Genomic DNA, 12,597 nt, shown 5'->3' on the forward strand with positions numbered 1-12,597 from the left:
AGAATGCTTGGAATTGAAGTATAGTGCTGAATAAATGCAGAACTTACCATGTGTCAGGATGGATTGATTTACTTGAATATAAGTAATGGATTTTAATAATTATTTAAATCAGCAAGCATGAAACTTTAAATAATTTCAGTTGGCATGTATGGATTTTATTTGTATAATCCAAACAGAATTTGAATTTCAATTGGTTGGTACAGTTTGGTACTGCATTTTGCTAACAAGAAAATTATTTAGCCGAGTATATTCTAGTGTTTATGTGACCCAAGCTATATATGAATCCTGGATTTCAGACACACATCTCAAATCTTTCATGTGTCTTGTTACAATTACCTTCTGGCATTTTTGAGGAACAATTGCACACGTATGAGAAGAAAGATCCAAGACTGTAGAATGGGCACTAGTGGGAAACCAGAGGAAAACGGAGGAGAGAGGGGAGTTACAGCATGAAGGTGGCAACCTGCAGCTCATTCAGGGCCTCTGATCTCAAATAAAGATGTGCTGATAGAAGCCTAACAATATTTAGAAGTGATGGGGGTGGGAGGTAGGGTTAAACCTTCTAGGGTATTAGAAAAGACTAGGTAGAGAGTTTATGCAGCTTAAAATGCTGCTGAGTAAATCAAAGGCAAGCCTGGAAAGCAGTGACCTAACTGCAAGGATACAATAGCTAGGAAGGGAGTAATCTGCGATTTCCTTCCCTCTGCCTTTTTTGTCAATTAAGTCACTTTTGACTTTTCCTTAGGTAAAAAAATATTCCAACTGATATTGTAATAAAACTTTAAAAAGATGATCTTTGAAATATTTCAGTCTTCCCTAGAAATCTCACTATGACTGTCTCGGGATTTCATTGGATTACCCGATGTTCTGTATTCTTTACACTGTATAGTGACACTCTTGAAGCACATTTATTTGGTGTGAAATGTCCAGCTAGAAAACAAAAAACAGAAGTGGAAAAGTGACCTGACATGGGAGATGCTTATTCCATACTCTGAAACAGATCACATATCTTGTTGTGTCATAAAAACATATTATTAATCTGGACACTCTAGGTTGTCTTTTATCAAGCTCGTGGTTTTAAACACAATAGCATTAAGAACTTTGGAAAGCATGCAAAATTAATCACATGATAGATAATGTAGAGTTGGTAGAAGGTGCATGGTAGTATGACAGTAAAATTATCTACTACATGTAAATATCTCATATCTTCACCATTAAATGAATACTTGTAAGGGTCACATGACTAAGGTTAAGAGAAGTATCCAGAACTGGAAAGACTCTGGAACTTCAACTTTGGCTGATGACTAATGTCCCCGTGATGATTTTTTTTTTTTTTTTTTTTAAATTATCCGAGCATGTCCAATTACAAATGGACAAGTGCTGATGTTCTCAATAGAACAGATAGTCCATTAAATGGTTCAGTAATGCTGTTCTATCTTAGTCCAAATGTAGTTCGAGTCAATTATATGGGTGAAAAAGAAGGATGAAGAGGAAGAATTTCCAGTAACATAGGCATCAATCAGTTTTTAACTTAAATGTTTCAGACTTCTCATATCGTACATCTTTCAATAGCTTAATTTGCTGGATATCTGTATAACTATATATATACACATATACTATATGTAATAGTAATTTTTACATAGTTTTTGATTTTATGAGTTTGTTGGTTTTGGTGGGTTGGTGTTTCCCCTCCCCCAACCCCTCACCCCAAGTGAAATATAAGTAGAAGTCTGCTCCGTAAAAGCTGGAATCAACTAGTTTCCTTTTTATGTCTTTCTAGATTCGGTCTGCATCACCATCCCTGGGGAGTGTTACTGAGCTTCAGGCAATAGTCCCAAAAAATTCAACCAGTTTTATTCCTGAAACTGTAGTTGATCGGCTCATGGCACAAGGTAAGTTGAAGTTTGAGTTTGTGAACGTAACGATGAAGACAATGTATCAGCTTGCCCATTTCTACATGAATGTAAAGCTTGTGTATTGGTGCAACAATCACCATTGATGCTTCTAGTGGTTATTTTGGTAGACAAACATGAAAAACATATTTTAAAATGGAATAGAGTGAAATACATCTGACGGAAATAAGTGAAAATGGTTGATACTGCTTGAAATGTAACTCAAGACTCTAGGTTCTATTCCTGTCATCTGGTCACCCTTTCAAAACATTCAGTTTTGGTGAAGCTGTCATATGCATACATGCACATGCACACACAGGTGTTTGTGTAATTCTCTTTATATGTAGAAAGATAAAAATGTAAATAATGTAACAAAAATATAAAATGATGTATGTAGAGACAGATACCTACACATATAAAATATTTTTCTGTTCAGGAAAAATGTGAAAATGTGTATCTTTCCAAATTTACTGTTAAATGATTTTTAGTACTTTGTAGAGGGAACATTTTATTTCAGAACTATTTTTAATAACACTTTTCCTGTATCTGATTTCTTGTTGTCTGGGGTTTGTTTTTGTTTTTTCCTCACTCCAGAATATATTGTTTTAAATGTAGAGGGAACTTGGATATTTTGTGAAAAAGAACAAGCAATTTGTTTTATGTAACAGCTCTAATTAATCTTTAGTGTATTTTTCTTTTTCTTTTTTTATTAAACGCATTCTAGGTCAAAGTGATACAACCACGACAGAATCTCTAAGTCAACATGATTCTCCCATGTCTGCTACCCTGTCTAAACAGCGTGCTGTAGTCACACCTGCCCTTTTGTCAGCCGTTTGCAGCCTTCTGCACAACCTGCTGGTTGTCACACCAAAAGATACTGGAATTGCTCTTCAACAAGCACATTTGCTAACAGCTCTCAGCAGGTATGAGATCAATAACTGCTGAACTAAAACAAGGTGTAGCAATAGAAGTGAAAATGTTGAAATAAGATCTACTGGTGTTTCTTACAAAACTCTTAAATATGTGATCACTTCTTGCTTCTGAAGTGTTCAAAAATGCCATTTCTTAAAAATACAATCAACAAAAGAAAAGAATTTGGATTATTTATTTTTTTCACAGAAAAGGTAGTCATATTTATGATTCCATTTGTGGTGTCTGTCTTCTACTACTGTATTCCTCTGGTAATGATGTTTTTGTCTAGATGGCAATTTTGTCATCCTTTTTGGAAGGGTAATGTTTTAATATTTTTTTCTTTAGTAGAACAGTACACGATATAGTCAGATATTCAGAATTACAGGTCATTTAGGTTCATTTTATGATTTTTTTCTTTGAACTGTATGCAATATTTTGAGGATGAGAAAAGGGCTGTCAAACTAAGAGAGTAAGTAGTGCTTGCCAAATTTGGGAGAGTCTTGGATCATAGACCCTAGTGTTTTGCTTCTTTTTTTCAAGAAGGAACCACTTCAAAATAGGCTTCAGATTGTATTCCATGTTTCCACTTGCATCGTAACAAATTCTTTCATCTGTAGAAAGTGTTTGGACGTCCTGAAGTGAAGCATGAAAATTAGTTCAGGGTTTTTTAAGGTTTTCAAGAGCTTTTGTAATTGCTCTTCATACTGCAATTAATTAAAAAAAAAAAACTTGTTTGAATACAGTTTATATTATTACAGAGCTGTTTGTTCCTCTACAGAAAAGGAAATAAGCAATCAAATATAAACAAACAATTTTTAACAGTGCAGTAACAGCCATTGGAATTTATGGTAGTCAAACTTTTGAAACAGCTTACTGCTACTATAGTTGCCATTGTGCTAGATTTTCTGCTAAACTCCACTATTTTAAGGAAGTTCTTTATAATTTATTTTTACTCTATTAATTTAGGATGTTCTTTTCTATGGAATGTTAAGTTAGTAGAATGTTTCATTATTTAAGTGTATTTCTAACCAAATTATTTTATTTTAGTCTTGTAAGCGCTAATCTGATTGGGAGATGTATCTTGGAACTGAGAGCTCCATTGGGTCATCCATGTCATATAGAAGATGTAAAAGCTCATGTGAGTGAACCACTTGTTACTTTCTAATTTTTTAAATTATGAAATTGATTATGTTTGAGTAATCTATGTTCATTAACATAGTCCAGACACACTGTTATAGGCTACATTCATGTGAATCTCTGTGCTTTTGGCAAGGTTTAAGAGAAAATAAACCATGTTATATTCAACACAGAACAATTAATTTCTGTGTTAGAACTATACCTAGAACCATCAAATGGAAAATCAATTGTGTTTTAAAAATACAAATAGAGTTTAGCAGTTACAACAGATTGGGCAATAGAATTTCTTTGTACAATATTAAAGTACAAGCCAGATAGTTACTGGCAGATTTCATATTTATTTTCTACAAAAAACCTGTCTGCTTTCCTTTGTCTCCAATCCTGCAGACACATCAAAAGTAGTTGAGAACTATGTATGTGAAGCATGTAGGTTTACTGCCAATGGAACTACTTTTGTATTAAATTTAACTCTGTGTATGTAACATATAGGACATACTAAGTTCATGGCACAGCACCATTCCAAAAGCTTCTGCTGCACTGCATTCAAATTTGCTTTGAAGAAAGATACCTAGATTATTAAGAAAGTGTGTTTCTGGAGAAATCTTGTGAAAATAAATAAATAAATATGTCAGGAATCATTTTTTTCCTAAAGCTTCAAAATGAGCTGCTGTTTTCAGGAAATACACCTATATTCGTCAATATTAATGACCATTATTATAATAGGTTTTCTCTGTGAGCTTTCAGAGAATATGATGCTGTACATATAATGAGAGCCATGACTTTCTTACAGGGAACTTTATTCTTTGTCACTAGAAAACTGATTTCACGTGTGTTTCCAGACTAGGAATTCTGTTTCATCATCAACAGTAAAAATTAGGAGAACAATTTTTAATTTTTATCCTGTTATTTCTTTTAAATGGTGTATATTAATTCAAAATGTTATGAATCGGTTGAGGTAATTTAAGTATTTAAATTAAAAAAATATGTGGAAGGTGCAAATATATGGCCTTATTTCATGTATTTTAAAACATATTTAACAGGTATTATCACTACTTCAGTACTTGTCATCTGTGTCCAGGCTTCTGAAATCATGTATATTGGTTGACTCTCAGCTTGTAATCCAGGATGAACTGTTGAAACCTCTCTTGGGAAACACCTTCATGATTCTTTCCATTCGCTCCAAAGATGGCTTAGGTAATGAAGTACTTTGTTTCCAGTAGAGTCAGACAGAAGGTGGCCTCATTTACATACCACGTTCATTTAAATTGACAGTTGTTGTCAGGCTTAGCTATCCAGGTTTGTGCACATGTGTAAATGGTTTGACTTTTTTTTTTTTTTTTTTCCTGTATTATCTTTGCAGATACAGAGTTAACATCTGTGCTTCATGAAACATGGGTAGACGTTTTCAACCTTCTAGCTACATTACTGTGGAAGTGTGGCCAAATATCTTTTCCATCCATGACAGCAGCCTTTGCAAATCATTGTACAGCAGTAATTGGTAATAATTATTCTTGGATGGGTTTTAACCTAGCATCTGATAAAAGAAATAAACAAATAGAAAAGAGGGGCATTCCTGTTTAGATGCTATTAAGTAATTACCAATGGCATATCCAGAATGAAAACCAAATTTGTCCAGAGCTTGACTGACTTTTTCCCCTTAACTGGATTTTTGTAATTCTTTCTTATATTATTAGACTAACTTCTGAATTACCAGATAAATTCATAAGTTTTGTTTACTTATATGGGTTAGTGATTCTAGCTGTAAACCTGAACCAAATATGGCACCTTTGAGTACATCCGTTAGCACTTCATTTTTTTCTTTATATGGGTTTGTTTTTTATATCTTGCATAAAAGGAAAGAAAAGTTTTGAGGGAAGATAAGAGATAAAGGATTTCAAGATTATTATACAGGATTTATTTTCGGTGTTTTGGTGGGGTTTTTTGTTATTGTTGTTTGTGGATTTTTTTGTTGTTTTGTTTGTTTGGGTTTTGGTTTGTTTGTTTAATTATTCCTTCATTGGTTATTTGCCTACTCACAGCTCTTGGTCACCAAGATTCTCTGACATGTTTCAATATTGAAATATGGGCATAGTCCATTCAGGCTTGTGGTTTCAGCCAGGTGCATGTTAATTGATCTGGTGAATCCAAATCTAATTGCACATAAAGGATCTGATGAGTACTGTTGGTAAGCTGTTGAATAAAGTGAGGAGAGTTCAGAAAATTGTCAAACAAATAAGTAAGCAAATGGGAATTGCTTTTCTTGGTTTATAGTAAAAATAATGCAGAGCAATTCATTCAAACCTGTAAAACTCTTTCTTAGTTTTTTAAAGACTTATCAAATGTATGGAATTTGTAGAATTTTTTTGTGCAGTGCACAGGTATAGTTGCTTCTTGGCTCACGCTTTCTTTGATAAGTCGTTCTGAGTTCCGAAGCACTTAAGCTTTATTCAGAATGAAATAGAAAAATTTTTGGTTTTCTGTTTAACCTTTCAGATACCATATGTGATTGTATTCATCAGTCAACCACATATCCTGCTTTATATATGGCTAGTCTACAGTTCCTCTCCATCCTTTTGAATGAGGAAGGAAGAAGACAGCTCCAGGATAAACAGAGTTTATGTCAGAATACAACTATTAGCTTTCTTCTGGATCACACTGAAGGATGCCAGGCACCAGTAACTCAGCTTACTGCATTAATTATTCAGGTATTTAAAATTTGTTGATGTGATTGCAGGATATATTTTTGCATTTTTGTATTCTATTAAAAAGGAAAGTAGTTACCTAATGAAAAATCAGTTATTTCCAGTTATGAACCAAGACTTCTTTAATTTGAGATGTCTATTACACTGATTTTTGAAATTCATGTAATAAGCTGGAATAATCACAAAGAAGCAACTTCTAGGAAGTGCCTTGCAAGGCAATTGTGCTGCAACAGCATGGAATGAAATCTTATGTAGAGGAGATGATACATAGATAATGTTTGGCCAAATACCAATATGCTTTTTTTCTGCTTTTCCAAACATATAATGAGATTTTTTAAGGTTCGAGACGTATTTATTGCCATTATAAATGACTGCATTGTTGTTCTTAACAGCTGCCTTTGTAAAAAGTTGTAACCAAAATGAATCATTAAGCCTTGTAGTTCAGTCCCTGACAGTGTCAGATCAGTGGTGTTGCAGGTAAGGAGCATATACTAATGTATTCTCCAAGCTACTTTTTAATTGGCCAAGTAGTATATTTTCACTAATTCTTTTAGGGACTCGTTGCCTGACATAATATATACTGGTAACATGTTTTTTTTCTAGATACTTATTCTGAATGTTCTGTCTTTCTAAATGTAATCTTGCTATTCTTATTTATACTTTTATATTCTGTCCTAAGTGATTCTTTTATCTCCTTTATATTTACATCCTTGACTTATTTAGAGACTGTTAAAGTATCTTCCATAACTTACTAATAAGATACACATGAAACTTCTAATTTGTTTTCCCTTACAAATCGGTTCTTCTATCTGTATACTTATTCTTTAAATTATGTGGTGTTTGTCACTGTAACAATAGTAACGATCCATGATTAGAAGTGTGGTGTTTGTCTGAAACATGCAGATTTCATATAACATAATGTAGCTTATTATTTCTGATGTTCTACAGGCAATGTCTTGTCATTATTTTTTTCTAAGAATTATATTCAGTACTATTTTGCTATGTAAAACATTGTTTTTTCAACGTCTTAGTGCATATTGGACGGTGTGACCAAAATAGTAGTGTCTTAGTATCAGTTCGTCTCCTCTCTTCCTATGGTTGTTGAATTCTTGTAGAATAACCTCACTCTTACCAAGACTTGTCCTGCTCTTACTAACATCTGTGTTATAACCTGTGTTCCTTTGCTGCTGCGTTACACCCCTGTGTCTCTCTCTGTAGCATTTATGGGGGTGTAGCGTTCTCTCCACTGACAATCTGGTCTCTTTTAGGGAGGAGAAACTTTCTAAGAGGATCTTGGTGTCACTGTATGGACCACTAAAACTAGAATTCCCTCTTTGGCAACTAATTTTGGATTATTTCAGTGCATAGAGATTTCCTGTGAGGACATGATTTTCAGAGACTCTGACAGCAAAACAGGGGCATTTCGTAGAAATATCATAATTTCCTAAATATATTGTCAGATTTTTGTGTTTAATGATGGATTATGTGCCTAAAACTGAACTACTTGGCTCTGGCACAAAAAATGCGATTGCATGAAAGTATGTTAGGCAGAAATGGTTTGTAAGTCACATTCCTCTCTTTTCATACATGTATACACAGCTGATTACCAATCTTTGTCAGCAAAAGGTGATGATTCTTATAGTGACAGCAGAGAAAGTCTATACAATGGAGAATTAACTGCAGCCAGGCCAGTGAAAGCACATCAGACACTGACATGGTTTGAGTATTGTAAGAGATACCAGCATTTAACTTGCTCTTGACCTGTTCAGAGCTGTAGATGGACATTACCTTTGCTTCGTAAAAGAGCTCAGAAGATAACCTATGCAGTCTGAGGCTTCATAGTATATGAAAGGGATATAGCTGATATGGAAAAAGGATAACAGATTAGAAAAGAAATAGCTTCTATTTTTTACTATATATATATATATATATGTATATATATTTACTTCCCCCCTTTCTGCCATGGCGATCATTGAGCGGCAGTTGACAGAGGAGCCCACAGGATGTAATGTAAGCTGTTTAAAAAAATAAAAAAATCTATATGCTCTTTCTTTAAGAGAAGCAGTCAAGCAAATAATTGACTAACATAGAAAAGGCTGTGAGAGAGTTTTCAAACAATCAGTCATATCCATTAATCATCCTAGTGACTAAATCTACAGAAAAGGTGATATGCAATGGCAAATGCAAACTGAGGACCTGGTCTTCAGGTGTGAATATTATGGTAGCAGACCAGATCCTAAACTAATATGCGTTATTGCATACAACCAATTTAATAAGTGCACATGTTGACTTTGAAAGGTTTTGGTGCTTTTGTGTATGTAAACTTTAACCCTTGTATACATGTTTTCAAGACCAAAAGTAAAAGTAATAATGAAACCCTAATCCATACATAAAGTCTTGAATTTAGGCCCTACCTTTTTTTTTTTTGCTAGATATAAAATTAACAGTGTTTTAGAAAGTGTGTGATTCCCCCTTCAGCTAACTTAGTAGGGGCAGACTAACATAGCTACTACTGCTGTGGATTTATGGAACATCTGAAATTTATTATACGTCATAATTTCAAAAAAAGAATTTTAAGTGTCCATTCTCATTTTAATACTTTAATAGTAGTAGTTTAAAACTGTAGAATATGCTGGTAGAAGGCATTATAAATTTACATAAAGTTACTTTTTCAATTCAATTGGCAGTTAATAATCAATTAATTATTATTTAAGTGTTCCCTATAATTGACATAAATTTTCTTTTTTATTATAAACTGCAATTCTTGATTGCAGAGGAAGGAAAAAATGCATAAAGGACCATGCTTCAAGAAAGGAAGGAATTCTGCTAGGTTTTAAGATAAAATTTAGAAAATAGATGAAATTAAAACTTCTAAAGATACAAACATAGGACAACTCACCATAATTATTTGGTTAGTTCTAATCAGCCACATAATACCTAAAGGAAAGTACCCAAAAGATTGGTAGGGAAATATGTTTTTTAATGACTAAAATATTCCTAAGTACTAAGAAAAAATAAAACCAGCTAATAACTTAATAAGGCAAAAGCTTTTGGATAAATCACATTTTAGGTTATGCAGGACTGAAGGAGGTCAACATTTTGTGTAAAGTGGTTGTGTAAATTAGCATCAAGTTGAAACTTTAAGCTTTTTATGTTTTTAACTACTCAAACACACAAATTCTTTAATTTAAATAGAAACTACCACCTATCAGTACAGAAAAACAGCTAATTTACTTAGAACAATCTTGTGCTGCTGATAGCTTTGAGATTTCACTTGGGATCTAACCAAACCAGTTGTAGTCTAAATGTGAATTTTTTTGTTAGATATAAATGTAGAACCCAGTCCATACTTTGCTTTAATTTGGTATCAGTTGTTCTTATCAATGAGGTTGTTTTGGTTTTGTGGTTGTTTTTATTTGTTTCTTTGTTTTGGTTTTGTTGGTTTGTGGGTTTTTTTTCCTAGGTTATTATTTTACTAGTCTTCATCACTTAACCTTTTCAGTCCTGGTTATACTGTATGCATCAGTAAATTATAACCCTAGAGCATACATTGATTTTTACTTTTTAATTTTTTTTTTTGTTTTTAATTGCATATTAAAATTTGAAAAAAATTGTTAGGCAATTACTAGCTAGAGGACTAAAGACAAAAAAGGTGCTATGTAGAGGTGTAAAATCTGTGAGGTCCTATGGCTACTTCAGATTTCTGTCTATTAAGTTTTTCTTAAGATGCTGTATTTTTAGCTAACTTTAAAATATGTTTTTCCATCTATGATGATCCAGGAACAATTCTTATTTTGCTGTATTCTGATTACAGTGTATGCCATTTTGCATTAAATGCGATGTCAGTATTGGATAATATATATAGCGCAGACAGCCCCTTGTCTTTCAACTATTTTGTTATATGACTCCAAATAAATATTACTTTGAAAGCACAGAGATTATATTTGTTATATTTATGTTATTAGAAATATAATGATACTCACAAAAATAAGACAAACTACCATAAACATCATTGTGTTGAAGAAAGGGAGTTTGCACTAAAGACATGTCAGTGAACTGTCTGCAATGGCAAGCCTGAATATTAGGAAAAGTCTGGAATGCCAGGGCTGGGAATCTGGGCTTTAGGAAGGTAGTGTCTTAAGAGTAAGAGAAGTGGGCTTAGGAGCAAAATAATTTTCTTTTTAACATTTTAATTGGAAAAAATAACACAACACTTGAATGCAGACAGACTATAGACATGAATATAGAGAGGGAGTACTCTGGGTAAGAATACAGTGATGAAATATCAAAATGAAAATATAGATTATGACAACATATTTATAGATATGAATGCTACTTCAAACATGGTCACTTTTTCATTTCAGTAATGTATTTGCATTATTTGTAGGTCTGTGAAAGAAAAAAGGATGCACTGAAAGAAGTTGCTACAAACGCATTGCTGTCTCTGTTAGCTGTCAGTAAAAATGCCCAGAAATGTGCTTTGAAAGGTGAGCATTTCAAAAGGAATGCTAAATGCTTTACAAATCCAATGCTTGCAGGTGTTTTACGTATTTTTATAAATCATAATGCTTTTTGTCAAAATAAAAGACCTAGTTTTCAGTGGCATTTTTTGCAGATTTTTAAAGAGAAAGTTTCTTAAAAGTTATTTTTTCAGCTGTAGATAAAATATTATATTGTAGCCAGTTTAAAAATTTGTGGTGAAATCACAGCTCTGTGTTAGGTTAGAGACCTATGAGCTTTTGCTGCTGGTGGCATATTCATCCATTTGAAAACAGAGTTTTCTGCTGGTGGTATCTTCCATTTCTTGTTTCATGCTATGCCAATGCAGGTTTGTAGGTGAAAATGTTCCCCGTGTTCTCGGTTCTGGCTATACCGATGCAAGATGAGACTTGTTTTTCTCAGCTTTGTTCTTCCCTGCCTTTGTTTCTTTCTTCACGTTTTACAATTTCAGTAGGACCTTCTCCCCTTGCAATGCAACATGTTTCATGCCTAAGGGTTTTTACTTTACAGTAATAAAACAGAAGTAAAATCTCCAAAGGCCTTTTGTGTCCACTGGAACAGAGGGTAGACTGTGAGAATTTGCATTTCTCATTTCTATTCATTTAATATCTACTGATCAGCCCAAATGTACTTTGTCTTGGGTGCTTTCTCATTACTAGCATCTCTCTATTGCTCTGTTTGGTCCTTTAAGCCTACACTACACTGAAGCAGAGAGCCTAGACACGTCTGATCGTAATAGTGGCAGAAAACTCAGAACTTCAAATCCTATGCTATATAGCTACTTTCTGCTCTTTCCCAGTGTATTGGTGGTCTACACAGCCTTTGCTTCAATCAGAGTTCTTCTGTTGATGACCCATAAAGCACTGCCAGTGCATGAAGTGCCTCATGTTCTGTGCTAGAGCAGCCTTCAAGTCATCCTTGCTGTGATGCGACACAAATCTTAGAGAAGAGGAATAGGAGTTCTGGGGTTGAAATCAATGTCCTGAAGATGTCTATAGCTCTAACATCACCCGTTCAGCTCTTAAGGACTAGTTTTTAAGATACAAATGCAAAGTCCTGCACCTTGAAAATAGCAACCCCTTACAGCACTATAGGCTGACTGGGGAGCTGAAAAGGACCTTGATTTCTTGGTGGGCAGCAAGCTGAATGTGAGAAGACTAACAGCATTTTGGGCTCTATTAACAGGAATACAGCCAGGAGATCGAGGGGAAAGGATTCTCTTTCCTCTACTTAGCACTTGTTAGACCAAATCTAGAATAAAATGCATCCAGTTTTGGCCCAGTACAAGACAGACATCAACAAACTGGAGCAAGTTAAGCAGAGGGCCACCAAGGTGGTCATGTCCACCTGTTGTTAGAGTAGAGGCCGAGGGAACTGGCCTTGTTCAACCTGGAGGAAAGAAGATTTCAGGAGGACCTAATAGCACCCTTCTCGTAACTAGAAGGTTTTGAAGA

General features: G+C 34.1%; 1 protein-coding gene across 2 annotated transcripts in view; it reads left to right on the plus strand.

The window, feature by feature from the left end:
* The window catches only part of RTTN (rotatin), an 81,198-nt gene that overhangs the window by 54,387 nt on the left and 14,214 nt on the right, over positions 1-12,597 (plus strand). For both annotated transcript variants that reach the window (XM_065628362.1, XM_065628363.1), the window contains exons 35-41: positions 1,781-1,892; positions 2,617-2,815; positions 3,852-3,942; positions 4,982-5,135; positions 5,302-5,439; positions 6,435-6,646; positions 11,031-11,130. In XM_065628362.1, the coding sequence (XP_065484434.1) occupies positions 1,781-1,892; positions 2,617-2,815; positions 3,852-3,942; positions 4,982-5,135; positions 5,302-5,439; positions 6,435-6,646; positions 11,031-11,130 (1,006 nt within the window). The remainder of the gene's footprint in view (positions 1-1,780; positions 1,893-2,616; positions 2,816-3,851; positions 3,943-4,981; positions 5,136-5,301; positions 5,440-6,434; positions 6,647-11,030; positions 11,131-12,597) is intronic.

This window comes from Caloenas nicobarica, chromosome 2 (genome assembly GCF_036013445.1).
Source record: "Caloenas nicobarica isolate bCalNic1 chromosome 2, bCalNic1.hap1, whole genome shotgun sequence".
Taxonomy (NCBI): domain Eukaryota; kingdom Metazoa; phylum Chordata; class Aves; order Columbiformes; family Columbidae; genus Caloenas; species Caloenas nicobarica.